General features: G+C 41.0%; 1 protein-coding gene across 4 annotated transcripts in view; it reads right to left on the bottom strand.

Moving 5' to 3' along the window:
- Positions 1-13,074, bottom strand: part of LOC143277735 (interleukin enhancer-binding factor 2 homolog) — a 104,502-nt gene extending 91,428 nt beyond the window's left edge. The window contains exons 1-5 of one of the 4 annotated variants that reach the window (XM_076582636.1): positions 13,012-13,074; positions 5,686-5,758; positions 2,459-2,501; positions 1,288-1,344; positions 606-734 (exon numbers count right to left, since the gene is read on the bottom strand). In XM_076582636.1, coding sequence (XP_076438751.1) covers positions 606-734; positions 1,288-1,344; positions 2,459-2,501; positions 5,686-5,753 — 297 coding nt within the window. In that variant the 5' untranslated portion in view covers positions 5,754-5,758; positions 13,012-13,074. Of the gene's footprint in view, positions 1-605; positions 735-1,287; positions 1,345-2,458; positions 2,502-5,685; positions 5,770-12,774; positions 12,923-13,011 lie in introns of those variants that run through there. The other 3 variants (XM_076582634.1, XM_076582633.1, XM_076582635.1) reach the window with 3 other exon arrangements.
- Between the last annotated feature and the right edge of the window lie 12,927 nt (positions 13,075-26,001).

Below are 26,001 nucleotides of genomic sequence, written 5' to 3'. Positions count from 1 at the left end.
AATATAGTCATACAAGTAAAAGGTTACATACGTGTGTGTTTGTGCGTGCACACGTGTGCTTGCATGACTGAAACCTAACTGAATGACACAGGAAATGAACGATGAGTGCCCAAAGAAGGCAACTCTCAGTTGACTCTACCCATGCAGACAGCCTGTTATGCGAATGACTCTGTAAAGCACTTAGAGATTGTCTCTTAGCCTTACTGAGGATAACCGCTACGTAAGTATCAATATCATAAGCAGTCTCCTTAAAAGCTGATAACTAATTAAACCTTTTTAACAGTATGCATGCACTCCAGTTAGAATGCAGGAGCAGGCTTTAACAGAAAAAATTCCAAAATCTTTAACTGCATGTGTGGTCCTCAGTAAACAAGGTGGGGGGCAAAGGGGAAAAGAGAAAAAACAATGTACTGAAAACATTGCAGAATAGACAGGAAACCATTTGCAGAGATCCAGGCCTATTCACAAAACCAGCAGACCTGGAATAATCTGGTAAACAATTATTCTATGAATAGCCTCGGTGACTCTTCACAGAGCTGAAGGAAAATAAAGTAGTAGTTGAAGTAGTAGTAGTTAAGAAAGAGTTAAAGGAAAAGAGTACTTACTGCAGCCTCAAAGGCCCCTGGTGTCACCACCAGATTGTCCAGAATGGTCTGAATCTTGCTGACCAGAGCCAGCACTGATGCTTGCTCCTGGGACGTGGGAGTCAAGTCTGCATTACGTTTCAGCAGTGCCTGTTACCAGTGACACCATGTTCATGTACACAGAGAGAAAAAAAGGCAAGAAAAAGTCACAAGTTGTCTTATAATAAAGGCATGAGATAACATTTTCTGTAATCATCTAACACTGTGTAAGTGAATTTTAAGATTCTCCACACTGGCATCGGTACAAATAGAAAACTTTGATGCAGACACTGACATCACACACAATGTCTATGTTTCTCTTATCTTTCTCACATTAAAGATTACCCAAACATATAAAGCAATCTCATTTCTTTTGTCAGTTTCACTGAATGAATTAACAGTAAAAATCCTTATTGATTGTGGTTTAGTTAGTACAGGCAAGACTTGACATAACATCCAATTACATGAGTAGACAAAGTCATTTCACTTCTACTGTGGGAATCTTTAGTGTAAAGACATTCACACCACCATGAACACTGGCAGATTGACAGAATCCTAACACACAAAAGAAATCAAACTGTACCATGTAAAAGTATCTTTCACTGCACAAATCATTACTTCACTGGATCTAAAGCCTTCTGATGATTCAGAAAGAAATCTGTACCTCTGTGAAGGGTCTGTCGTCGATTGCCACTTTGGCCCGCGGAAAAGTTGGCTCGCACTAAAATAAAAGCAGAATTCATTCGGTCAGTGTCAGGTTCCCACTAAACACACACAAATGTACCTTTCTGATGAACACCCTTCATTTTATGCATTAGGTTCACTGATTGAAAGTGAATTTTGCTAGTTCAGTTAACTACCCCTGAAAATACCTGCACTATCACTGTGCATTCAGACTTACCATTTTTCTAATGAACTGCCCTCCTTCCCACTCCTCCTCCCCAAAGCTGTCAGTAATCCTCTTGTTCTACTGACTGAACCAGACATCAGTGAGTCAACCACTGTGGCACCACCGTGTTCATGTCACATATTACATTGCAGAATCAGACCACAGTTACCACAATATCAGTTACTACAGGGTACAGGTGGGAAGAATTTAAGCCATTTGACTGCACAGTGTAAATTAGTTTCCGTTCAAGAATGTTAGGAGTGCCCATTCCCGTATGAGTTTTAAAATCAACTAGACATGCCCCAGAAAAAGACACCAAAAAGGTGAATCACCAAGCCTTTGATTGAATTTGGGAGTCAGGCAGTGGGCAGCTTTTCTGCTTCATGGTTGCTATGCATGTCTTAGCATTTAAAAATTATAGACATGACAGTCATATATACAGGTCTATTTGTTGAATATTGGTTAATATTATAATGGCTGTTTCATTGGTGTGCTTTTTATAATGCCCAAGTTATTCAACAAAACGAAGGGATTCTTTAAAAGCTTCGCAGCTTGTTTTGTTCATGGATGCACTAATATGACTATTTGAATTTTTTAAACGTTAAGGTCATTTTCTTTTTTGTAATCCAACAACTTGTTTTTCATTAATATATTTTGTGCTAGTGTTCATTGTGCTGGTGTTAAACTGTTATACAGTATAATACACCCTTCCACACATGCAGACACACCACACAATCCAATTACTAGAAACAGCAATAATTACTCACATTTCAGAATCACTTAATCAGGAAAAGGCAAAGACAGGAAAGAATGAGAAAGACGAGAGAGAGAAAGAGAAAAGAGAGACAGAAGCGGAAGGAGGGAGACACAGGGGATAGATTATTTTTTTAAACACATGTATACAAAATAAGAACTGTATGTGGACAGACAAACATAAATATCATACCTGAACCAAGTCAAAGGGAATATGTGGAATAAATGCACGAAATCTGAAAAATACAAATATTGTTATTATTCAGTTCATATGAGTTTAACTTCCTTTCTTTTTTTCGTAAATGAAAGAAAGGCAAGAAACAGACAAATAATAAAAAAAAAAAGACATATATTACCAATTAACCAATACCAATACAATATAAATTCTCTGAATATGTAAGCCACAGACAAGCAGACACACACACTCATATCCTTGTAAACACACAAAGAGTAAAGACTCCAAAACTGTGACTGTGTAATATGCATACACATACACTGAAACAGGCACACACACACACGAAGATTCAAAGAAATCTAATCCTTTTGGAGTTTTGACACTTTTGGGTTGTGAAAGATACAATTACAATACATACTCATTGAATCACAATTTCAGTTCAACAATGTCTCCAAAACACACAAAAACGCCCACACGCATACACACACAAACATGTGCGATAACAATAATGATATGCAACAAAACAAATCAAACCTAAACATTCTGACATGTATGTTTTAGATGTAACTTAAGTTACATACCCTTTCCAAGTTTTATGAATTTACTTAATTTCAAGTTGTGTTTTCTTCCCAGCATTGAATAAATTGCATAAATCGAACATTCGCATATGTAATTTATTTACATGGCATCAATTTACTTTGAATTACAATAATTTTTGGACATTCTAAAACGAAATTAAATTCATCCCCAACAGTTCATTTGTCACATTCCTTACAAATTTTGCTTTCTCTGCTTTTGCCTTCACACACACACACAAACTTAAGCGTAATGACATGAAGACAAAAGCCATACTTATACGAGGTTCTAACTTTAAGTCTGCACTTTGTCACATTTCATTCCAGACTGTCTGCAACACTGATGCCAACTTTCAAAATTCTGTCAGAAAACTGGGTGCATTTTTTTAAATTCTCTGTCAGTAATTTATGTAAAATTGCAAACTTCCAACTGAGAAAAACCTGTACCATTTGACGGTATCTAACAAATGAAGCAACCACTCAGCTTGTTTGTTCCTTGATCCTTAATCACATTGACAACTGCAATTCACTACTTGCTCGTCTGCCCTCTGATTTGTTGTCAAGCCTTCAGATGATTTCGAACAATGTTGCAAGAGAGAATCATTTTCAGAAAGTCAACATTACCCAACTCTTATGTCAACTTTACTGGTTACCCATCCAGTAAAACTGCCATATTGGCTTATCACCACTTCAAAGGATCTCTCCCATCTTACTTATCTTCTGTCCATTGTATTTACACCCCTTCCCGTTCTCTCAGGTTTTCTACTGAAAACTTCCTTCAAGTCCCCAAGACCTTTAAAGACATATGGCTACAGGGCCTTTCAGTATCAAGCATCTTCTGTCTGGAATTCTCTTCCTCTGGATCTCCACTTACCAACGCTGTCCTCTTCTGAAACAAACTTGAAAACCACCTCTTCAAACAGGCCTTTGGGTGTGAAGAAGCATAGCAAATTGCGTTTTTCCTCCTCCTACCCCCACACTTTACCCTCTACTGAAATTATCATGTAATGTGTGCCTGTGGGTGGGTGTTTGTGTGTGTGTGTGAGTGTGTGTGTGCCGAGCGTATGTGTGCGTGTGTTGGGCATTTTTTGTCTTGAGTCTTGTGTGTGTGTGTGTCTGTGTGTGTGTGAGTGAGTCAGTGTGTGTGTGTGTGTGTGAATGTTCATATCTGCAATTTGTAGCACTGTCTTGGTGTATACAAACTTCATATATTGTTTTCTCAAGTGTAGAGGTGTGTTATTATGCACTATTGTATATTTGTATCATTTTGTGTGAGGTGCTTAGAGCCCATCATATGGGGAGTTTGCGTGATATAAGCACTATTTATTATATACACACACATGGGCACAATAGCCGAAAGGACTTTCAATCTGGGGGTCTGAGGGTCCCAGGTTCGAATCTCGGTAGTGGCACCTGGTGGGTAAAAGTTGGAGATTTTTCCAATCTCCCAGGTCAACACATGTGCAGACCAGCTAGTGCCTGAACCCCCTTCATGTGTATACACAAGCAGAAGATCAAATACGCACGATAAAGATCCTGTAATCCATGTCAGTGCTCTGTGGTTTATGGAAACAAGAACATACCCACCATGCACACCACCAAAAATGTAGTATGGCCGCCTACATGGCGGGGTAAATAAACAAAAGGGTCATACACGTGAAATATTACATGTCTGTCTCAGTGTACAAGTGTGTGTGCCTGAAATCTGACTGAATGACACAGAAAACGAACACCGTCAGTTGGCTCTACCCAGGAAGGCAGCCTGTTGTACAAATGACCTCACGTTTGTAAAGCGCTTAGAGCTTATGTCTCCAACCAAGGACAGGCGCTATATGAGTATCAATATCAATCAATCAATCAAAACACACACACACATACGAATATTTTATACACATACGCGCTAACACCATCTGCATGCACACACAGTGCGTGCACACAGACACAATACTGTAATACTCGTAACAGACACCCACTAATAAATAAACTCTAGATTACCCCCACCAAAAAATAAAAAATAAAAAAATAAATAAAGTACAACTTTATCAAAAGTTTATGGAAGTACTTCTATGTTGTTTTTGTGTGTATATCACATGTGTGTGTGCGTGTGTGCGTGTGTGTGTGTGTGTGTCCACCAGTATACAACTTCTCAAATATAATTCCATACACAGTGTATCTAAACACACACACATTTGAGAATTTGTGTACTGGTGGACACACACACACACACATTTCACAAACTGAACACACAAGATTACAAATTATAAAACATGTGAACGTGCATACATATATATGTACTATTTTGCACCACTGTCATATACATGCACAGTCACATGTATATATACTCACTCATACAATGTGCAGATCTACCTATAGTTTATATTATGTTTGTATAATGTGTAGACACGCATACACACACAAATACTCCCCACCCCCCCACCCCCCACAAACAGCCATAGTTTCAGAATTCACATGCATATCTGCACTTACAAATGGTCACACACAGAGAATCTCTCATGCACATGCGTGCGCACACACACACACACTCACACACACACATGTACACCAACATACACACGTATGATTACAAACATGTACACACACACACACTCACACACATAATCACACACTTTTACACAACACACACACACACAAAAACACACACACACTCACGGTGGTCCAGGTCTGAAGCTGGGGCGCATCATTCCCCTCCCCATTGGTGGACCACCACGCCCTCTCATTGTGTCTGTGACAGATCTACACAACATCACTACATGTAGTGATGTACAATACTTTGCATCCACCTCTTACTGTGTCTGTGACATATCTGCATATTACTACATGTCCTGATGTACAATACTCTGCATCCACCTCTTACTGTGACTGTGACAGATCTACATAACATCACTGCATGTCGTGATGTACAATACTCTGCATCCACCTCTTACTGTGTCTGTGACATATCTGCATATTACTGCATGTCGTGATGTACAATACTCTGCATCCACCTCTTACTGTATCTGTGACATATCTGCACATCACTACATGTAGTGATGTACAATACTCGGCATCCACCTCTTACACTGTCTATGACAGATCTACATGACATCACTACATGTGGTGATGTACAATACTCTTCATCCACCTCTTACTGTGTCTGTGACAGATCTACATAACATCACTGCATGTAGTGATGTACAATACTTTGCATCCACCTCTTACAGACCATGTCTGTGACAGATCTACACATTACTACATGTAGTAATGTACAATACTTTGCATCCACCTCTTACTGTGTCTGTGACATATCTGCATATTATTACAACATGTATAATATTCTGCATCCACCTCTTATTGTGACGGTGACAGATCTGCACATCATTACATGTACAATAATCTTAATCTGCCTCTTGCTTGTCTGTGACAGATCTGCACAACACCAGTATAACACTACATCTGCCTCTTGTGTCTGTGACAGATCTGCACTACACTACAATAACACTGCATCTGCCTCTCATCATGTCTGATACAGTGATAGATCACACATCACTATAACACTCTGCATCTGCTTAAAACAATTTACGTTATTTCTCTCTCTTTTTTTTTCTTTTTTTTTTGGTTAATATTTCATTTCCTGGTTTGCTTATCATGTGTTTATACCATTTTCATCATCATTATCATCATCATTAACATGTGTTGAGGTAGAAATGCCTTGATAGAAAGTATAGGACTTAGATGAAAGGAGGATATAATTATGGGAATTCTACTCAATGTATGTTTTTGCGACAGACTACTTTCTGGTTTTCGCCCATTAAGGGACAGCCTATACCATCCTAAGGATGAGCCAGTTCACAACAAAGCCAGCAGCTCTTCGATGGACAGCCTCGATCTTATTGATTGTTTTTGGTGTTGGGATCCCATACTCATGTCATCATGATACTCATACTGTAAAGCCTATTCCAGTATGAATTGGACCAAGGATTTGTAGGTGGTCTCCTTCAAGTGGATTATGCTGATCTTGATATTTCATTGTAAGAAGCAAAGTGTCGTATAGGCTTTTGCAAATAATCAAAATGTTGATGTACATGTCCCAGCTAAGGTGTAGGGTTATGTTAATTCCAAGCTACTTGGCAGAGGTAATTGTTGATAAGGTGTGAAGTTGGTAGTGCGGCACGGCTATGATCTTTTTCAGGTGACAGAGTGGACTGTGCATTTCCCCAAGATGGAAGACCATGTACCAGCTCTGCTTCCAATCTTCAATACGCATAAGAAACATCTGCAGCTTGTCCTGGTCTGGTGGTGAGGCCAACAGACAGGAAAGGTCCTATGTAAACTTTAAAAAAATGGAAAAATATTCAAAGTAGACACTGATGCTGATGTGGTCTTTAATTCTAACAGAGAAATGAGAAGGAAAATAACAGACTAACACCCTGAAATTAAATGACAGATGTACACACACAAACGTGCACATATGTGCACACATGGACATTTTCTCACTTGTATACTATTCACTGAATAAACATCATTCTCATTCTGGTATTTAATGGTGTTTCATAAAATATTCCTATATTTTTTTCTTGTTTCAATTTATTTTTTTCCCTTTCATAATTTATTTCTGCAACAGTTTGGATTGAGGGACTTCATTTCTGCACACCACCTCATCTCTTCTGCCTTCTCACAGTGGAATTAAACAGATCTGACGAATGGACTTCATGTTGATACTGTTCCTGGTTTGTCTGTTGACAGAAACGTGACAATTTTGTTGTTTTTATTTTGCCAAACCTGCAGGACAGTGTTACAAATGGACATCTGTGTGGGTGGTGTTGTGGTGGAGGTGAAGGTTTTTTTTTATGTTTTCAAAACAAGGTTGCATTTCGTGCATGTTGTTGTTATAGTGTGTGTGTGTATGTGTATGATTATGATGTGCTTGCTTTTATAGCCTGTATTCAGCTTGGGTGTGTTCTGTATCCCCATGTTGGAGTGTTGCTAAACTTGTTGGGTCAATAGAATGATGCACCCTTTGTCTTACTGCTGCTGGGTCTGTTAGACTTGTGTTATGTCCATGTCTGCCATTCCTGCTGCTGTGCCTGCACATCCACCTCTGGTAGTTATGGCTGTGGTTAACGGTGGAAGAACAATCAACAGTGAATGAGTGATTATTGCTTTATCTGTTTATATATCAATTAATTTGCTTATCTATATTTAGCTCTTACAGACTGATAATCAGTATGTTAATCACACTTAATGTGCAGCATTCAGACATACTTGTTACATTTCTACCATTCAGCATTGTCATTTGAGAAAAACTACTAAGCTTCCACCCCTCATCCATCCCCTTTCCCCCCCCTCTGTTCCTATATTCATGTATATCATGACACCAAGTTTGGTTGTCATAATGTACTTATTGTAAAGGGAAGATTTCCTGTATGGTGTGGCTGTGTTACTGTATTCATTTGAACTCAGTTTGAGGAGAAAGGTTTGTGATGCACTTATTTTTAGGTGCTGAGGTGAATATGTGTTGACGAGTTGTGCTGTGAAGTGCACCAAAATTCTTGCCACTCCCCTCTCTGCGCACAGCTGAACTGGTCACAGGAGTGACCCAGGAAAAAATAAACCTTGGAGTCTGAGAGTGTTGTCGGACAAACACCGTTGCCATTCTGAGAGAGAATGTGAGTCAGTCTTATTAAGATTGTGGAGCTTCAAGGAAGATAATTTGAAGTAGTGGATCCTCAGCGCCTGTTATTGGATGAAGGTGTTTGAAATGTCAGCCACCGAAAGATGTGTCATGTGAACTTGAGTGAATGACAATGTACATATATAATTTGGCATCAGTGTTTTACTGTTTTTGTAAAAGTCTTTTTGTCACCTTCTCAGTAATGTTACCATGCGAAACAATGCTGGATGTAAGCACCCAATGTTTAATGCCATTTGATTATGTGTCAGTTTGATTGCATTTTAAGTTGTAAAAAAACAAAACAAACTTGTAACCAACACTCTAAAGATTTTTGTTTTTTTACCCTGTGCTCTCCATTGGAATGTGATTCTCAGACAATTCTTTTTTTTTTTTTTCTATTTTATGGTATCATTTATCTGTTTCCTTAAGTCTTCTAATATCAACTTCATGTTTCTTTTCTCTTGCTTGTTTCTCTTTTCACATTTGTTTTTTTGTTTAGTTTTTAATCCTTATATATTCATGACTTTTTCAAGAGCTTTTCTTTATCTTGAGCAGCTGGCTGGTATACAGTCACAGATCAATTGACTACCATGCTCAGTGAAAGCACTCGATATAGTAAATGTTTATGTTAATAATTGATATCATTTGTTTTTCTTTAATGCTCTGGTCATTGATGCTATGTGTATTCCACTGATTCGGTTGTATGTTCTGTCATATAATGGTTACCATCCAGGCTTAAACCAGCTGAGCTGCCGTAGTGCCTGAAGACGTCCACTGGCATCCTGCGTGTATACATCTGGATTTTTCCTTCATCGGAGTTTGGCACAGAATATAAACAGGCTGTGAATGGTTAGTTTAATGTGTTTCGATTATAAACATACTATTTAAATTAACATGGATATAAATTGTCATGTGGCAGACCCCTCTTTCCTCAATGATTTGCTAGCTGGATCACCAGAAGAGCGCATGAAAAGAGGCAACATGCCAAAAAGGCATCATACACTTCATCAAGTGAAGACAGTGATCCCAGTAAGTGGATTTACACAAGTCTGCAAGTTCTACTGATAATTATGAGTATAACAATGAGAGGGGGATTCATTTGAACTTGAAGGTCATGACAATGACAGTGATGGAATTGATAACATCCGACTCTTTCATCAGTCCATCTATCCAATCAGACATCATTTCTGAGTGAATAAACATAACTGACAGTGAAGGCATGTACTTTCACATAATTTCAGAAGAGTGGGAGAAGAGATAGAGGAGTGCTGTGAGTCAAATGATTAAAGAGCAGACAGAGGGCATGGCTCAACTATCAATGAATTGTCTTTTCAGTGATCAACTGCCAGAAATGACAAAAGCCAATCATCCACAATTTTCTTGAAACCCATGGTAACAGAGGATAGCTCTATAGGAATCACACACACACACACACACACACACACACACACACACACACATATATATATATATATATATATAAACATTTTCATGCTTTTTTGGTCACTGATCAGTTGATGATGTATTTATAGAGGAAATAAACCAGATGCACAGCAGACACTTTGTAGGGTCAGTGACAACCAGGAGGAAAGGAATAACATCAAAGCACTCCCTCTTCTAAAGGGAACATGCTTTGGTGAGAACGTAAATTACTTTTATCTTGACAGAACCCATGCAAGTTGTTCCCAGCTGGGACACTTATTCACTTACATTACTACAAGTGTTGTGATTGTTATCATAAACTTCAAAGCTGTTTTATTTTATTTTACATATATATATATATATATCAGACAATAAGCATGCTATTTCTAGCTGTATTTAGTTTGTTTTCTTTCTGGGTGTTATTCTGTGGAGGTTGAAATACATTTTTTTAATGCATAAACATTATCTTCAGTTTGAAATGCCTAAATAGTTTTCTAGATTCAAAATAATTATGGAAAAAAGACTGGATTTAGCATAAACATTCATTTTCCTTCACAAAACCTTTACTTTCATTCTGTATCTGCTATGTTTTTTGTGCTAGAATTTGTTTTAATTTCTTCACCTTCACCTTCATCTATCCCATAACCCAGTGATGGGTTGTCAGGGCACCACTGATGATTTCCAAGTCGGCCCACTCTTTGAAGTTGTTCTGCCATGTTTTCTTTTGCCTCCCTCTCTTCCTACTGCCTGATATGGTGCCCTGCAGAAATGGTCTTTGAGAGCCTGTCGGATCTTGTGACATGTCCGAACCATTTGAGCTTCCTCCACATGATGACAGTTAGGAAATCATCGTGGGGTCCAATGGCTTGGGTGATCTTCTGTCGGACCTCAGTGTTCATGATGGGCTCAGTGCAGGAGATGCCTAGTAGTAGTAGTTTTCAGAAGCCTCTCATTTCTTCTGGAGGTCAGCAGTGAGAGTCCATGTTTCACATGCATAGGAGAAACATTGACTGAACCAGTGAGCGCATAAGTTTCACTTTCGATCCGTGATGTTTTTGTCTCTCCAAATGGGCTTCAGTTGAGTGAACGCTGCTGGTCATGACTTTTGGTTTGGAGCCTTCATATGTGACAACTGCACCCAGGTACTTGAACCCAGATGCAAATTCCAAAGACAACCCGTTGACTTCAATATCAGTGCTAACGCCATTGGTGTTATTTGTTGTGCCTTGTCTTTTCTGCACTGTTTTCCATTCTGTATGCCTTGAAGGTGATGTCAAGTCTTTCTACCTGGTCGGAGAGTTCGATCTCATTCCTGCCAAGCCATCAATGTCATCGGCAAACCGAAGACTTGTAACAGTTCTGCCTCTGATTGTGACAGTGCCCTCATGGTCTTCGAGTGCATCCAACATATGTTCCATGAATATGTTGTCCTGAATCAGTTTCCAATGGAATCGTTGTGGAGGACTGCACTGGTTGCCTTGTCATATACTTGTTGGATAACTCAAATGATATTGGGGCTGATGATGTATTTTCTAATAGCTGCCCACAAAGCCTCATGCCACACTGTATCAAATGTTTTCCTGAAATCTACGAAGACATGGTATAGAGGTTACTAGTGTTGATATTTCTCGCATATTATTCTCAGATTGAAAATCTGTTCTGTGATGCTACATCCAGTTCGGAAGCCCCTTGCTCTTCAGAGATTATTTTTTTCAGCTTGAGCTTTCAGTCTGTTCAAGATGACTTTCAGTGGTACCTTGCTCAGGCTTACTCAACTGTGCGGCAGTTTTGGCACAATTGGGGGTTTCCTTTCTTTGGGAGTGTGATAACTAGAGATTGTGAGCACAGGTCAGTGTGTACTGTGACTGTACGGGTGACTGGCACAATGCTCTGTTCTCTGTACAGCTGACTGGCACAGCACTCTGTTCTCTGTACAGCTGACTGGGACAGCACTCTGTTCACTGTACAGCTGTCACAGCACTCTGTACAACTGACTGGCACAGCACTCTGTTCTCTGTACAGCTGACTGGCACAGCACTTTGTTCTCAGTCAACCATTCGGAACCAATGCCAAGCACCAGCCAATTTTCTTTTTGCTAACAATCAACTTTTTGTGTAAATATTGTTTTGAATTTTTATGTCTGCTAAAAAAGAAAAAAGCTGAGGCCCAAGAAACTATCAGAATTCATGATTCTTGAATACCCACATGCCACCATGAGGTATTTGTTAACAAATTTTGATGGGCACAGGCAGAAACGAGAAAACCAGAAAGCTCTGCGATACATGTGCAATCCTTTCATTAGAAAGTTTCAATCCTTCAGTTCGTGGACTTGGGTCGTGGTGTCCAGATAGATTTATCGCTGACATAAATAAACAATAATGCCCTAAATGTGTCAATCTCGAGAGAATCACCAGCAAACCAGTGTTCTTCTTATAAAAGAAAAAAAAGAATGATGGGGAATTTGTTCATTTCCTCGCGATCCTGGTCATACTTACTTTTTGTTTAACTTCCAACCGTCAGTCACAGTCAACAGCCTTACTGTACCTTCGGTTTCATAAAATACACGGGGCGTTTTTGCTTTTTTTTTAAACAATAATTCTCCTTGAACTGCTGGGGGGGGGGTGGGGGGGGGGAACAAACACGCACACCAACGACAAACTACTTACCAAAAACTAGTTATTTTTCAGAACACGAATCTGCCGGCAAGTGCCCAAGAAAACGGAAGTTAAAGAGTTACCAGCCCCTGTAACGTCGATGCAAGAAATACTGGCCCAGAAATACTTCCCCTCCCGTGTTTCACCTCGGACATTTTTTGCATATCAAAATATGCATCTTGCAATTCAATGAGGTTAAAAATTCAAACTATTTCACTTCGTCTATCCAACTCCGACACAGTTCCTCACTTGCTTGACTTGCTGCCAAAACAGAGTCCGCCGGTGAGGGTGTGGGTTCGAATCCTGCTCTCCCCAGATAACATGCAAACGTTTTTAAAACGTTTTATTTTGGTTCACTTGGTTTTAAGTGGTTCACTGGTTTTAGGTAAATGTTTTATAAAAAAAACAAACAAACAAAAAACCAACCGTTTTTAAAACGTTTTCGTCACAACCATAGCAAGGGAAACTAATCTCCCCTTCTCGTAGAAACTTTTCACAGGATATGCTTTCAACTTAACGTTTTTAAAACGTTCACGCTGATTTATATATATATATATATATATATATATATATATATATATATATATATATATATATATATATAAATTTAAAAACATGCAGTTGAATTTTTTTCTTCGAAGATATGAATCTTTTTGTCCCCTTTTTAACCTTACAACAGCAACAACACGAAAACAATGCAAAACAATGAAACACAGCATTGCAAACAACGAACACATATTATTGTACTTTGATTATGTCAAGCTGCCTGTGAAATAACGATATCTGCAGTAAAAAAAAAAAAAAAAAAAAAAAAATTAAAGCTATCAAAGAAAATAAGACTGTTGCTGGTTAACAGCAAATATTTTACAGAAAATATGTGATTTATCGATGAAATCATTGTAGCTGGAGATTGAGTAGTATTAATACACAAAAAAGGGACACGGAAACGTTTTAGAAACGTTTTGGGTTTTTTCGAAAATGTATTAAAAAAACAACAACAACAACAAACAAACAAAACAAAAAAAACAACAACAAAAAACACGTTTACCGAAATGCGCAAAAGTACATTTAAAAAAAACGTCCTCCATAAACGTTTTTTAAACGTCTACGTTTTGAATGGCATTTTATAAACGTTTCTAAAATGTTTGCAGTCTATCTGGGCATCAGTTGAAATCCCTACACTGACGAACGATTAAACTGAACTGAAATATGCTTCTAACTGATCATGTGTGTGTGTGTGTGTGTGAGCACAACATATATAATCTGGTGGTGAATTATACATAGATTTCATTTAATAAATGTTCTGAGCATTTACTTAGAATGGGTTTAGCATCATAGTTCAAATTTGGTATGGCTTCACGCATTATGCGCGAGGTTTTTTTTTTTTTTTTTTGGTTTTTTGTTGTTGTTGTTGTTTGTTGGTGTTTTTAGCATGTCAGTTTTCCATTTATACACTGTTTGTAATGTATTCAAAGCAGTATTTTTAAATCTACATATAGAAAATTCTTTGTCTGACTGTTCTGTTTTCATTGACAATTTTAGTTAATATTGTATAAGTGTTTGGAGTTTTCTGAGATTTAGGTTGCTCTGAAGTGAGTATATGCGAGTTCCATGCGTGGGATAAGCAATGAAATCATCTTAGGAATTATAATACATATGCATCGAAGACATACAATTCTTCACTTCATGAGGCAGTGGACAGATGTCATTCTGCGCGGCAAACAGACAACCCCGCCCTCAACGAGTCTCCTGCTGTCTTCATGTAGGTCAGGGTTGGGTCAACCGAAGGCTATAATCATAGGGTGTTGTTGACTCGGCACCGGATCGGTCGTCGCCCAGGTCATCAAGGGCGCGGCCGCGCCTTCCACTGTTTATATGTTGCAAATCACATCAAGTTACATGATATTGCTTATCAGTGCTTAATCATACCGATCAGTTCAAATCTTTAATTGTTGATTAGTCAAGTTTGCTTACTGTTTTCATTAGCATTTCGTTCTAAGGATGTTATATTGTAATCTCATTTTTTTACACTGACAAAATTTCACCAATTACAAGTTCTCTCTCTCTCTCTCTCTCTATCTCTCTCGCTCTCTCTCTCTCTCACTGCGTGAACAGTTACTTTTCCCTCACCAGTAGCCGTCTTTTCCCCCCTATCTTTATCGTTAAAAGACGCTAAACTGGAGAAGAAGAAGAAGACAACAACAGCAGCAACAACACCACACACACACACACACACACACACACACACATGGCGGAGTATCGACACGGGGGAGTATCGACACCGTCCCACCATGTGAGGTGGGGTACCAAGGTCAACGGCTGTCCAGCGAGTGTATAGTTATGGAACCTCACTAAGAAGCTTTCTATTCAACCCATGACACGTTCGCAATGGCCGGTGTTGCTGCGATTTTTATGCTACCCCATGAGGAAAACGTGGAAAAAAAATTAATTGTCGAAACCACTGTCGCGTTCCGTCGTCCGGAGTGAGTTTTTAACGAGAACACCGTGAACACAGTCATGGGTTGCCGTCAAATTTCCAGTAGGCTCATCACCATCCGCCTCAGGGCAACCCCGTTTAACATCACCACTGTGTAGGCCTATGCTCCACTTAACAACAGACCATGATGATGATGAAGACTTATATGAACAACTCAAGGAAGTTGAAGATCAGACCCCCAATAAAGACATTCTGATAGTGCAAGGCGATTGGAATGCCAGAGTAAGAGGATGCATGCAAGAACTGGAAGAACACTTGCAGTTGATACCGTGGCTGCAACAACAAGACTAACGACATACAATTAAATCAACATTAATCATTTCAATTATTAAAACACACACACACACACACACACACACACACACACACACACACACACACACACACACACACACACAAACGGAGGAAACTACGCATGGACAGGAGGCAGGGTCCTTCATGGATGACACAACAGTCTTTTCAACAAAAGTGGATGACACCCGTGAAATATTGAAGTGGTTGGACGAGCTAGTTGCCTCAGATATCACGAAGCCTCTCACTGCTTAAAAGAAATGTGGCTGAAACGGTCACATTCACTATAACCAGCCAAGGCATTCCAACGGTGTCAGATGAACCAGTCAAGAGCCTTATTGTTGACTCAAAGTCAGTCTTACATGCATAAAAATCGTTTGATATAAAATCTCGACCAGATCTTATTTTTGAAATACATATTTATTGCACATTCTATCAGCCAAAGGCACAGCTGAATTTTGCTGGGTACTCTCTCATATTGGTATAAAAGGAAAGGAAATGGCCGACAGAGCACAAAGAATAGAGAATACTTTTGAAATAGTTATCAAACAATCAGTTTCAGAATGTTGCAGACTTCTCGAGTCTTCTGGAGCAGATGTCAAGCTGGTGCTGACGACAGGATTACATACCCAAAATAAAAGGGGTTTACAACTGAAATTACACGATACAAAAACATATTCCGATCCGCAGAGCAAGAAACCACTAGATCTCAAGGGTTTGGTTCATCCCAGGAAACCAGAGAAGAAGTTTAGCAATAAACCACCAAACCTTGAGGAAGTACAGAAAGTGGTCAAGAAAGCCAGGGCCAAATCGTCACAAGGGCCAAACGGAATACCGTGCCTGCTGTACAACAAATGTCCAAAAGTCCTTGAGTGGCTCCACAGAGTGATAAGATCAGCATGGAGGAACCTGAAGATAAGCGACCAGTTGATGATAGCTGATGGCGTGTACATCCTGAAAGAGCAGAATTCAAGCATCTGCATACAGCCTCATGAAAGAACTGTCTATTTCTGGCAGAGAGAGGACAGTTTCAGTTTCACTTTCTCAAGGAGGCGTCACTGCGTTCGGACAAATCCATACACGCTACACCACATCTGCCGAGCAGATGCCCGACCAGCAGCATAACCCAACGCGCTTGGTCAGGCCTTGAGTGCATGCTTACATATTTGTGTACCTATGAAAGTGGATTTCATTTTACGTAATTTCGCCAGAGGACAACACTCTCGTTGCCATGGGTTCTTTTTCAGTGCGCCAAGTGCGTGCTGCACACGGGACCTCGGTTTATCGTCTCATCCAAAAGACTAGACGCTCAGTTTGATTTTCCAGTCAAACTTAGGAGAAAGGGCGAGAGCGGGATTCGAACCCACACCCTCACGGACTCTCTGTATTGGCAGCTGAGCGTCTTAACCATTCTGCCACCTTCCTCCTAGAGAGAGGACAATGGCTCTCAAAGCAATTACTCGGTGAGGAGAAATGGTCCACCTTTCAGCCCCCCCCCCCCCCCCCCCCCCCAATAAATTTGTCACATGTATTTTTTGGTGCTTTAGAGTGTATAGATCACCATGGGCCTATTTTGTTGTCCTCTGTCGCCGGTTTATCTCCCCTACCCCCTATTTGGCTACAACGCAAATTTAATTCTTTAATGTGTGTGTGTGTGTGTGCTATCGGGAAAGCTTTGGAAGAAGCCTCAAACGTGCTCAGCACACAGATCGCAGTAAATCTGACAACGCCATCTGTATTCCACTCTGAGTTTGACAACTTTGACCAACTGCTGAGTGTAGTCCACGACCTAAGTTCCGTTCACACAGCACACAGCATCATGCTGCAAAAATTGAAGGAACTGACCATGGTGGGACGTACCGCGTGTTGCCATCCATTCTAAGAACCGGTGAGCAATCTCTGCATTTGACACAAGAGGATTTACCAGAGTGCTTCGTAACACAGTGGAAATGCCCACCTTTTGCAATTAGGCACTGGACAGTTGATGGAGGTGAAGATGCTCTCAACAAAGTTCAAAGTTCAAACCTCCAATGCATTCTTCTCCGGAAATACAGCATCATGTCAGATCAGGAAATACCAGCGTGGGCTGGCTTCATTTCACAGTGTGGGCAGAACCCAGTAAAGAAGACGATATTGGACTACTACCCTGTGATCCATGACCCCATCACCAGTACAAGACAGTCCAGGAGTGCTTGAGACTTGCAGAGGAGGCCACGAGAGAGGTTGGACAAGAGTACGTTATCACTACATTTGATCTTGGGGTTTGTATGAAAGACTACCCGATCGTCTGGAACCAACCTGACCGGTACAAGAAGCATATCATTCTGATCGGTACATTCTACTTTGCCTGTGTGTACCTCAAGATGCTTGGGAAAAAGCTGGATGGTTCTGGGTTCAGAGATATCCTTCTGGAGGCAGGCCTGATCTCTTCTGGTTCTCTGCAAGGGGTGCCGTCTGGCAAACATTATGAACGAGCATTGTTCTGCCATAAGACACAGCACGATCAAACTCCAGACAACCTCTTGTTTCTTCTCAAAAGAGACATTGACAGAGCTTCAGCAAGATGAAGCTATCGCCAGTTTCATGGCAGAGTACGAACAGTTCAGAGACAGAGTCAGAGAAGGAACCTTTGGACCAACTGCACAATTTTGGTTGTCGTACATCGATCATGTATGGCTTGGCCTTGTGCTCCATGAGGCTGTCAAAATTAACGACTTCCTGCTCTACGCACAAACGATGTCCCAAATGCCAGACCTCTTCTTCAGTTTCGATGGACAAAACTGTGCACGCTACGTGACCTTCTTCTCAGTCTTCTTGGTAAACATTGACCTGTCACATCCTGGAGCCAAGGAGATGCTGCAGAGCGGTGCTTTCAGCGTGGCAAGGTCCTTCATTCCTGGCAATCGCTGTGCAGTGGACAAAACCATGGAAGAAACGTTCATGAAGCACGCCAAAAGCCAAGGAGGAGCTGGCAGAGGTGGCGCTGGTCTCACGGGACTGCTGTCCAACCAGGAGGCCTACCTCAGATGGGTCAGGACAACCCATGAGAGGTCAAAGTATCTTCATGCAACTCTCAACATGGCTGGCATGGCACAAGGTGATGAGGTTGGCAGCAGACATCGTGACTTGCGTCCTTCTGAAATACTGAAGAGTGAAAGCAACGTCATGAGGACTCAGGATGCAATCAGAAGTTTCATCAACCCTTTCTGTGAGGAAGCCTTGGTCAAACTCATCGCCCTGTCATCTGGAGCATCTGTCTCAGCCAGCATTCAGCATGATGTGCTGAGGGTACAAAAAAAACTGGTGAAGCCGCGAAGGAGGCGTTCATCACACAGAGACTGATGGCAAATGACCATTTCTTTGAACCAGTCAAGCGGCTGAACCTCAGAACGATGGCATCGATGAACAAAACCGTCCACATGAAGACTACCAAGAAGAAGGTTGTGGAATACAAACAACAAGGGAACATTGCCTTTCAAATCCTTCTGAAGGCACAGGAAGCAGGTGCTCAACTCGATCTGAAACAGTTGATGACATACCAACTTAGTCCTGTACCTTGCAGTATTGTGACTGCTGACAATTTCCTTGCCAAGACCAACAAAGCAAAAGGGTTCAACTACCTCACCAAAGATATGGAAGATGCTGCTCTACCTCCCCATGATGCGATGCTGGTTGTGATCAATATCAATGCAGTGTTTCACTGCTTGCAACAGCTTCCTTCCAATTTCATGGAGATCAGCCAGAAGATATTTGACATGCTGCCAAAGGGAACGGACGTGGTGTTCAGTACAGACATGTACAAAACGTACTCAATCAAAGCGATGGAAAGGAAAAGGAGAGGTACTGGCGATAAGATCATCGTGAAAGGAGAAAGCACCAAGCGTCCTGCAGACTGGAAGACGTTTCTGTCAAACAACGAAAATAAGAAGCAGCTCACCCAAGTCACCCAAGTATTACTCGACGTTTGGAGCAAAGATGAGAATGCGCCAAAATTCAAGGACAGAAAAGTCATGCTGATATGTGAGGGAGAAGCCTTCCTGCTTGAATCGGCAGATGAGCTGAAGACAACAAGGACGCCAATCGCAACGCTTAAATCCACACAAGAAGAGACGGATTCCAGAGTTGCCCTCTACTGTGCGTACGCTGAACGGAATGGCTACAGGTTCGTCTGCGTCAAGAGTCCCGACTTGGACATTTTCTTCATTCTCCTGCACTTCGCTCTGCAGCTGAAGGACATGGTGATTCTGTTCGACACAGGAATGAGGAACAAACAGCGGCTCATCAACGTCACTGACATCGCAAAAAGCATACAGGCAACAGCACTACACCACCTTCCTGGCTCTTCATATTTATACCAGCTGCAACAGAACAAGTGCGTTCAAGGGCATTGAGAAAATTAAACCCATCAAAGTTCTTCAGCAGAATCCAAGATTTGTGGAAACAATTGCCCGCCTTGTGGATATATGGGCCATCACTGAAGAAGTCAAAGCTGATCTTGAGACCTTCACCTGTGTCATGTACGGCAGACATCGTTTCACCAGTGCCAATGACCTCCGACACCAGCTACTCAAGGGGAGATGTGGAGATGAGCCATTGAATGCAAACAACATTGACATGGCAAGCATGCCTCCATGCAAACAAACTCTTCAAGAGCACATCAAACGGAGCAACTATCAAGTTGCCATTTGGAAAAGGGCTCTCGAACCCACGCCTGATGTTCCAGCAGCAAGCAATGGACATGGATGGATCGACGTTGATGGCACCTTGGAACCAATGTGGTCTGCAGAAGACGTCATCCTGCCCGCAGATATGGTTGACTTCCCTATGGACTTTCCAGACTCGACGACGAAGAAGAAGAAGCTGCCTTATCCTACGTATCAGAAGAGTCGCTTTCTACTTGTGCCGAGGGAAGCGACTCAGAATAATGAGATAGGAGGTAGGGGAGATAAGCCGGCGACAGAGGACAGCAGAATAGACTCATGGTGGTGTGGCATAGCTCAAAGGAAACACAAGAAACTATTCTTTGAAATTGTGGTGTACTTTATTTCTAATAAGTTGCACAGTTTTTGAGAGAGACAGTTTATTGCAAACACTTTGGCAAATTCACAGTTCGCAACGTGTGACAGACGGTGGGTACACACGTAGCTTCACTGAGGTCACCTTATTGCATATATTGTCGTTCTGATTATTGCATATCGTGCAGAAGGCATCACTGTCAACAAAAACTAAAGGAAATTCTTGTAGCTCAAATAACAAAGACACAGGTGATCACCAAACTCATGGAATGTTTTGGAGTGACGAAAAGCAGCCACGGCACCTGAGATGAGTACCCTTCAAAATTAAGCCAGAAGGGACAGTGAGACCCAAGATTTTTTATGTTAACATGATTTTTCGTGATCTATACACTCTAAAGCACAAAAAAATACATATGAAAAAAATATTAGGGGAGGGGGGGGGCGGGTTGCGGGGGGGGGGGGGGGGGCGGTGGTGGTGAAAGGTAGACCGTTTCTCCTGACAGACTAAATGGCAGAAGCAGCAGAAAAAAGAGTTCCAGCTGGATCTGGTCGAGGAGGAATGAAAGTAAACTTCATAAGCATTAAATTTCCCTACTCAAACTCTGCATACGATGGCTCTTTGGTTAAAACGTCTGCCAGAATGGTGACTCAGTCCTGAATTTGCGACCACCCTTGAGGCGCGGGTTCGAACCTGCCGAGAACCAGGAAAAAAAGAAAGAAAAAAGGCTGCAATACAAGGGCATCAAGGAGTCATGACCTGGGTGCAGCCCAGCCCCCTTAGAGTGTAGAGTTAAGCGCCGAAACACTTGACTGAGGGAGGCTTCTTCTCTGAAGACCTAGAGTTTCTTATCACTAGCTAATGGCATTGATTAAAGACAATTATTGAAGAGATTTCGTAGTCAGCAGTGGTCAACAGTGGTCAGTGTTTCTCAGTAAGGGTCAGTAGTCAGCAGCGGTCAGCGCTCAGTAGTTGTCAGGGGTGGTCAGTGGCGGTCAGCAGTGATCAGCGGTCTGTCATGGCCAGTGGCAAAAAGTGGTCAGTGGTTGACTCCACAAAGCTATTGTACACAAACATGCATCATCTTTCTTACTATCATGTTCTTTCTTTCTTTCGTTAATTCATTCATTTCTTCTTTCCCCTCATTTCGTTTTCAACTCTTCTTTCTCTGTAATTTTGCTTTTCATTGTTTTAACTCCCTTTATTTACTCTTTCTTTCCTTACTTTCTCCCATAATTTCTTCTTTCATTGCTTTCTTTTTGACTCACTTGTGTAAACAAAGTGAGTCTATGTTTTAACCCGGTGTTCAGTTGTCTGTGGGTGTGTGTGTGTGTGTGTGTGTGTGTGTGTGTGTGTTCGTGGTAAACTTTAACATTGACATTTTCTCTGCAAATTCTTTGTCAGTTGACACCAAATTTGGCATAAAAATAGGAAAAATTCAGTTCTTTCCAGTCATCTTGTTTAAAACAATATTGCACCTCTGAGATGGGCATGAAAATTTTTTTTTAAAAAGAAGCCAAATTATATGCAAACTGAATTTACTCTTCTATTTATTTTTTATTTATTCTCTAAACTCGGCACTTTGATCTGATATTCTGACACAACAACAAGAGCAGTGATTTTTATCATTGTTTGTTCAAACAGGTACTTCTTTTGCTAAGCATGGAAGTTATATTTCTGGTGCATGTCTTTGCTGCAGATAGTAAAAAGGGAAATTAATCCGTAATTAATGCTAAATACTAAATACTAAAATACTAAATTCAATACTATGAGTGGACTTTATAGATCTATTGGCTGAGCCCTGAAGGTCATGGGCAAAAATCAGTTGCATACACATATTTATACATATTCAAAGTGCGTGCTCATATTCTTCGCGAACGCGAAGGACGCCATTTTGTTTCAAGTTGTTGACCTGCCCGTTCAATCCTATATTCAATCGACAGTATACGATAACATGTGATGGAAAGTTGGAGAAGGAGACCAGTTGAATATTTATTCAGAGAAAGGTTTGTGAACGCCTCATCACTTACCAGATTATGCACCAAACTGCCATAAAAATATCAACAAAATCAGTTGGAATTCACAGTTAAAAATAATAAACCATGAGAGTTAATACCCTTGATGAAACGTAAAAATTTCGTCTTGGCTTTTCTCAAAATGAAGTCCTTTTCACTTCATACGATGTTTAGAAGTACTTGTACTTGGCTCTACATGCTATTAGTTTAACAAAATACTCAATTTTCATGTCAACTTTAAAACTATAAAACTAGAATGAACATGTTATAGCATGCCAGCAGTGTCACCTCTCCACCACCCACACTCTGTCCCCCTTCCCTCCCCATCCCTTCGCCCCACCCCACCCCCCCTGTCCCCCTCCTTCTTATCTCCCTTTCCGCTCAGTCCAAAGTCCAGTCTTTGAGGTTGCGCCGACACTGCACCACTCTCCCTCCTTCCACCCTCCCACACTCCCACTCCCTAGTCGGCGTCTTTGGTCAGCGAGTCTGTGCTCACCCGCCCCAGCTGTAGGAACACATGTGGTTATGTGATATCTGCCGCAATCCCCATGCTGAAATAGGTGTCGGCGTGTTCAAAACATGCTAGTGTCGGCATGTCGGAACATCCCAGTAGGGCGGTCTGTCTTTCAAGTTGCCCCCCCCCCCCCCTCCCCTTCTCCTTCCCTCTCCCTTCTCTTTGTGACGTAAACGGGTGAACTTGTCACAGAATGTGTGTAGAAACAAGTGGGCTGAATTGTAGCAAATCAGACCAATCTTTTGAATTGGACGAATTGGGATTAAGCAGTGAATCTGTCAGTCACTCACTTAGGGTCACTAGGAAAAGTCAAGACTGATTATTTCAGTTCAGCTAGTTGAAAAGAAATGAAATTATGGTGCTTAGAGCCTCGCCGACCACTAAGGCCATCTCAAGGCTATCGCCGCGTTAATAACTACTACAAGGATAAAAAAAACCCAACCAATTAAAACGAGTCACCACCTCAAACCCCCCACTCCAAAGCCAAAAAAAACTTCCATAGTTTAAAACCTTCAAATCTGGTTAAAAACGTTCACTTCCTCCAAGAAGTCCATCAGCGCCCACAGAGGGACATCACGAAACAAAGTCTTCAAAGAAACTGCCGTGTAATGTCCAGTTCAGCTAGTTGGGGGAGTGAGTGTTGTGGCTTGCATAAGTATGCACAGTATGTTATGGGAAGGGATAAAACCAGTCAGCACAGCCAGTTCTTAACTGTCTCCCACAAAAAAACTGACTGACACAGGGTGACTGACTGATCAGTGATGTGAGGAACAAGGAAATCCTTATTGGGCTGTACTAGCTGTGAGTACATGACTTGAAATGGTTTCATATCATGTTGATATCTTAGTTGTGTTGGGAAACTATGTTTTGTGTTAGTGAACAGCCAGTTTAAGTTGATCTTATGGCTTGTGGAAAGTAAAGGGGTTAACGTGTGGAGGGAAGTACTGGCCTATATCTTTTGAGTCCCCCCCCCTCCCCTTCTGTTTTGTTGCAGATATCTTGTCCTGTATTTTTGATGTATTACTTACTTGTTTTGTATATTGTAGGTGGTGTTTGTTCAGTGTGAACTGAACAGATCTATAGGTTAACACACTGTCAGTGTGTGTTGAGGGTTTTTCATGTGTGTGTGTGTGTGTGTGTGTGTGTGTATGCACTGGGGGTAACAGCAAGTGTTGTGGAACACATGTTTGATTTGTTGGTTGTTGTGGTAACATGTGTAGGAGTTGTGCTATGTGTCAGTGGTTTACTTTGTTCAGACAAAGTGGGAAAGCACATTTTAATGTGATTAATGAATTGGTTAACAATGAGAGCACTGAGGGTCAGTGCTATGTTGTTGCATATTGCTGTTTACCAGAGGTATGTTGGAAGTAATGATTTCCCCACATGTACTTGTGTCAGTGGGACACTTTGTGACGTCAAAGAGATTTGTTTGAAAATGGTAACACAGTTTAATTGAATGATGGGTAACATGTGTTGAACACAGGGTTGTATTGGTCAGTGATATGTTTTGTACACAGTATGGAATGTCACTGTTGGTGGCAGGTAAGCTTGATGAAGCTTGTATTACCTCACCTAGATTTATGTGTGAGAGGAGTGCATACTGGTGGACATGTGATGAAAGGTGCTGAGAGGGTATAGGCCTTTCATGTCAGTGATGTCAGGATATTTTGAGATTTTATATGACCTGGGTTTTGGTTGTGTGTTTGTGTTCCAGGTGTGCTGCTTGTAGATGCTGCTTGTAGGTGCTGCTTTAGGTGTAGGGTGAACTTTTTACTGTGTGCTGCTTGTAGGAAGTACTTGAAGTAGGCAGTGTGTGCTGCCTTAGTGTGTGTTGCTTTTGCTAAGTAGGGTGAACTGCTTAGTGTGTGTGCTGTATTGTAAAGTAAACACTCTATAAAACCCACTCCATGTGGCCCTGCTACTGGTGTGAGGAGAGCAAGTGAGTGTGTGCATCATCAGTCGATCCTATATCCCCTGTCTGCCCCCCTCTCCCTTGGAATAGAATCGAACACAACACTTTCGAAAACAGCATTTTCTTTTTACAAACATAAAAGAGAAATTGAATCGACCGTGCCGTACATTCCCGGCGGGTGTAACTAAACTTGTACATCTAGCTAGATCCAGAGAAAACGGCTAAATGTTGCAGTGTGATTGCAGCGATAGCCACGTCTCCTTTACCGCGGACTTATAAAAATTTTTTAACTGCCCTTAAAGATTTTTTGAATGCCCAAGATACACCAGAATAATATGATTTAAACAGCGTTCCCACTGCGAATACCGCAATCAATTTATCGCCCTTTAAAAAAGCATGTTTAAATGTTAAATTTTTGAACGTCAGTTAAGGAGCCACCATAATGTATTGGGTAAAACAGTTTCTTCTCACCCGAACACGCGGGGTTCGAATCTGCCGTCAGGCCTTTTTTTAAATTTTTTATATAGCCCGAAGCTTTATAATAACAAATACAGAACACATTTTAACGATTAGATTTTTTTTTAAAGTGTATCACAGGTGAGTCTTGAAGGCCTTGCCTCTCTTGTTCTTTCTTTTATTCCCTGCTTCTTCATTACTTTCTTTCTTAATCTTTCTTGACTTCCTTTCGTTTTCAACATCATCAGTACAAGACAAAAGAAACGGCGACATTTGGCGTTTACTAAGTAGCGGCTGCTTAGTTGCCGAGCTCCGCCAAATTGTCGCTGGCAACAAATTCAGCGGAAGCGACAATTCAGGGGTTAACAACATGCTATGACTGACATCATTTCAGCTCAGCCTTGACTTCCCTCTCCCCCACAGCTTCCTCTTCCTCTTAGTCATTATCATCATCAAAGTCATTTACACTGCGTTCATATGTTTATGTTTGTGCGCGCGCGTATATCGCGTACGTGTGAACATGCGTATTCATGCACATGTG

The sequence above is a fragment of the Babylonia areolata genome, chromosome 35, assembly GCF_041734735.1.
Source record: "Babylonia areolata isolate BAREFJ2019XMU chromosome 35, ASM4173473v1, whole genome shotgun sequence".
NCBI lineage: Eukaryota > Metazoa > Mollusca > Gastropoda > Neogastropoda > Buccinidae > Babylonia > Babylonia areolata.
The sequence above is the reverse complement of the archived record's forward strand: the minus strand, read 5'-3'. Positions and strand labels throughout refer to the sequence as shown.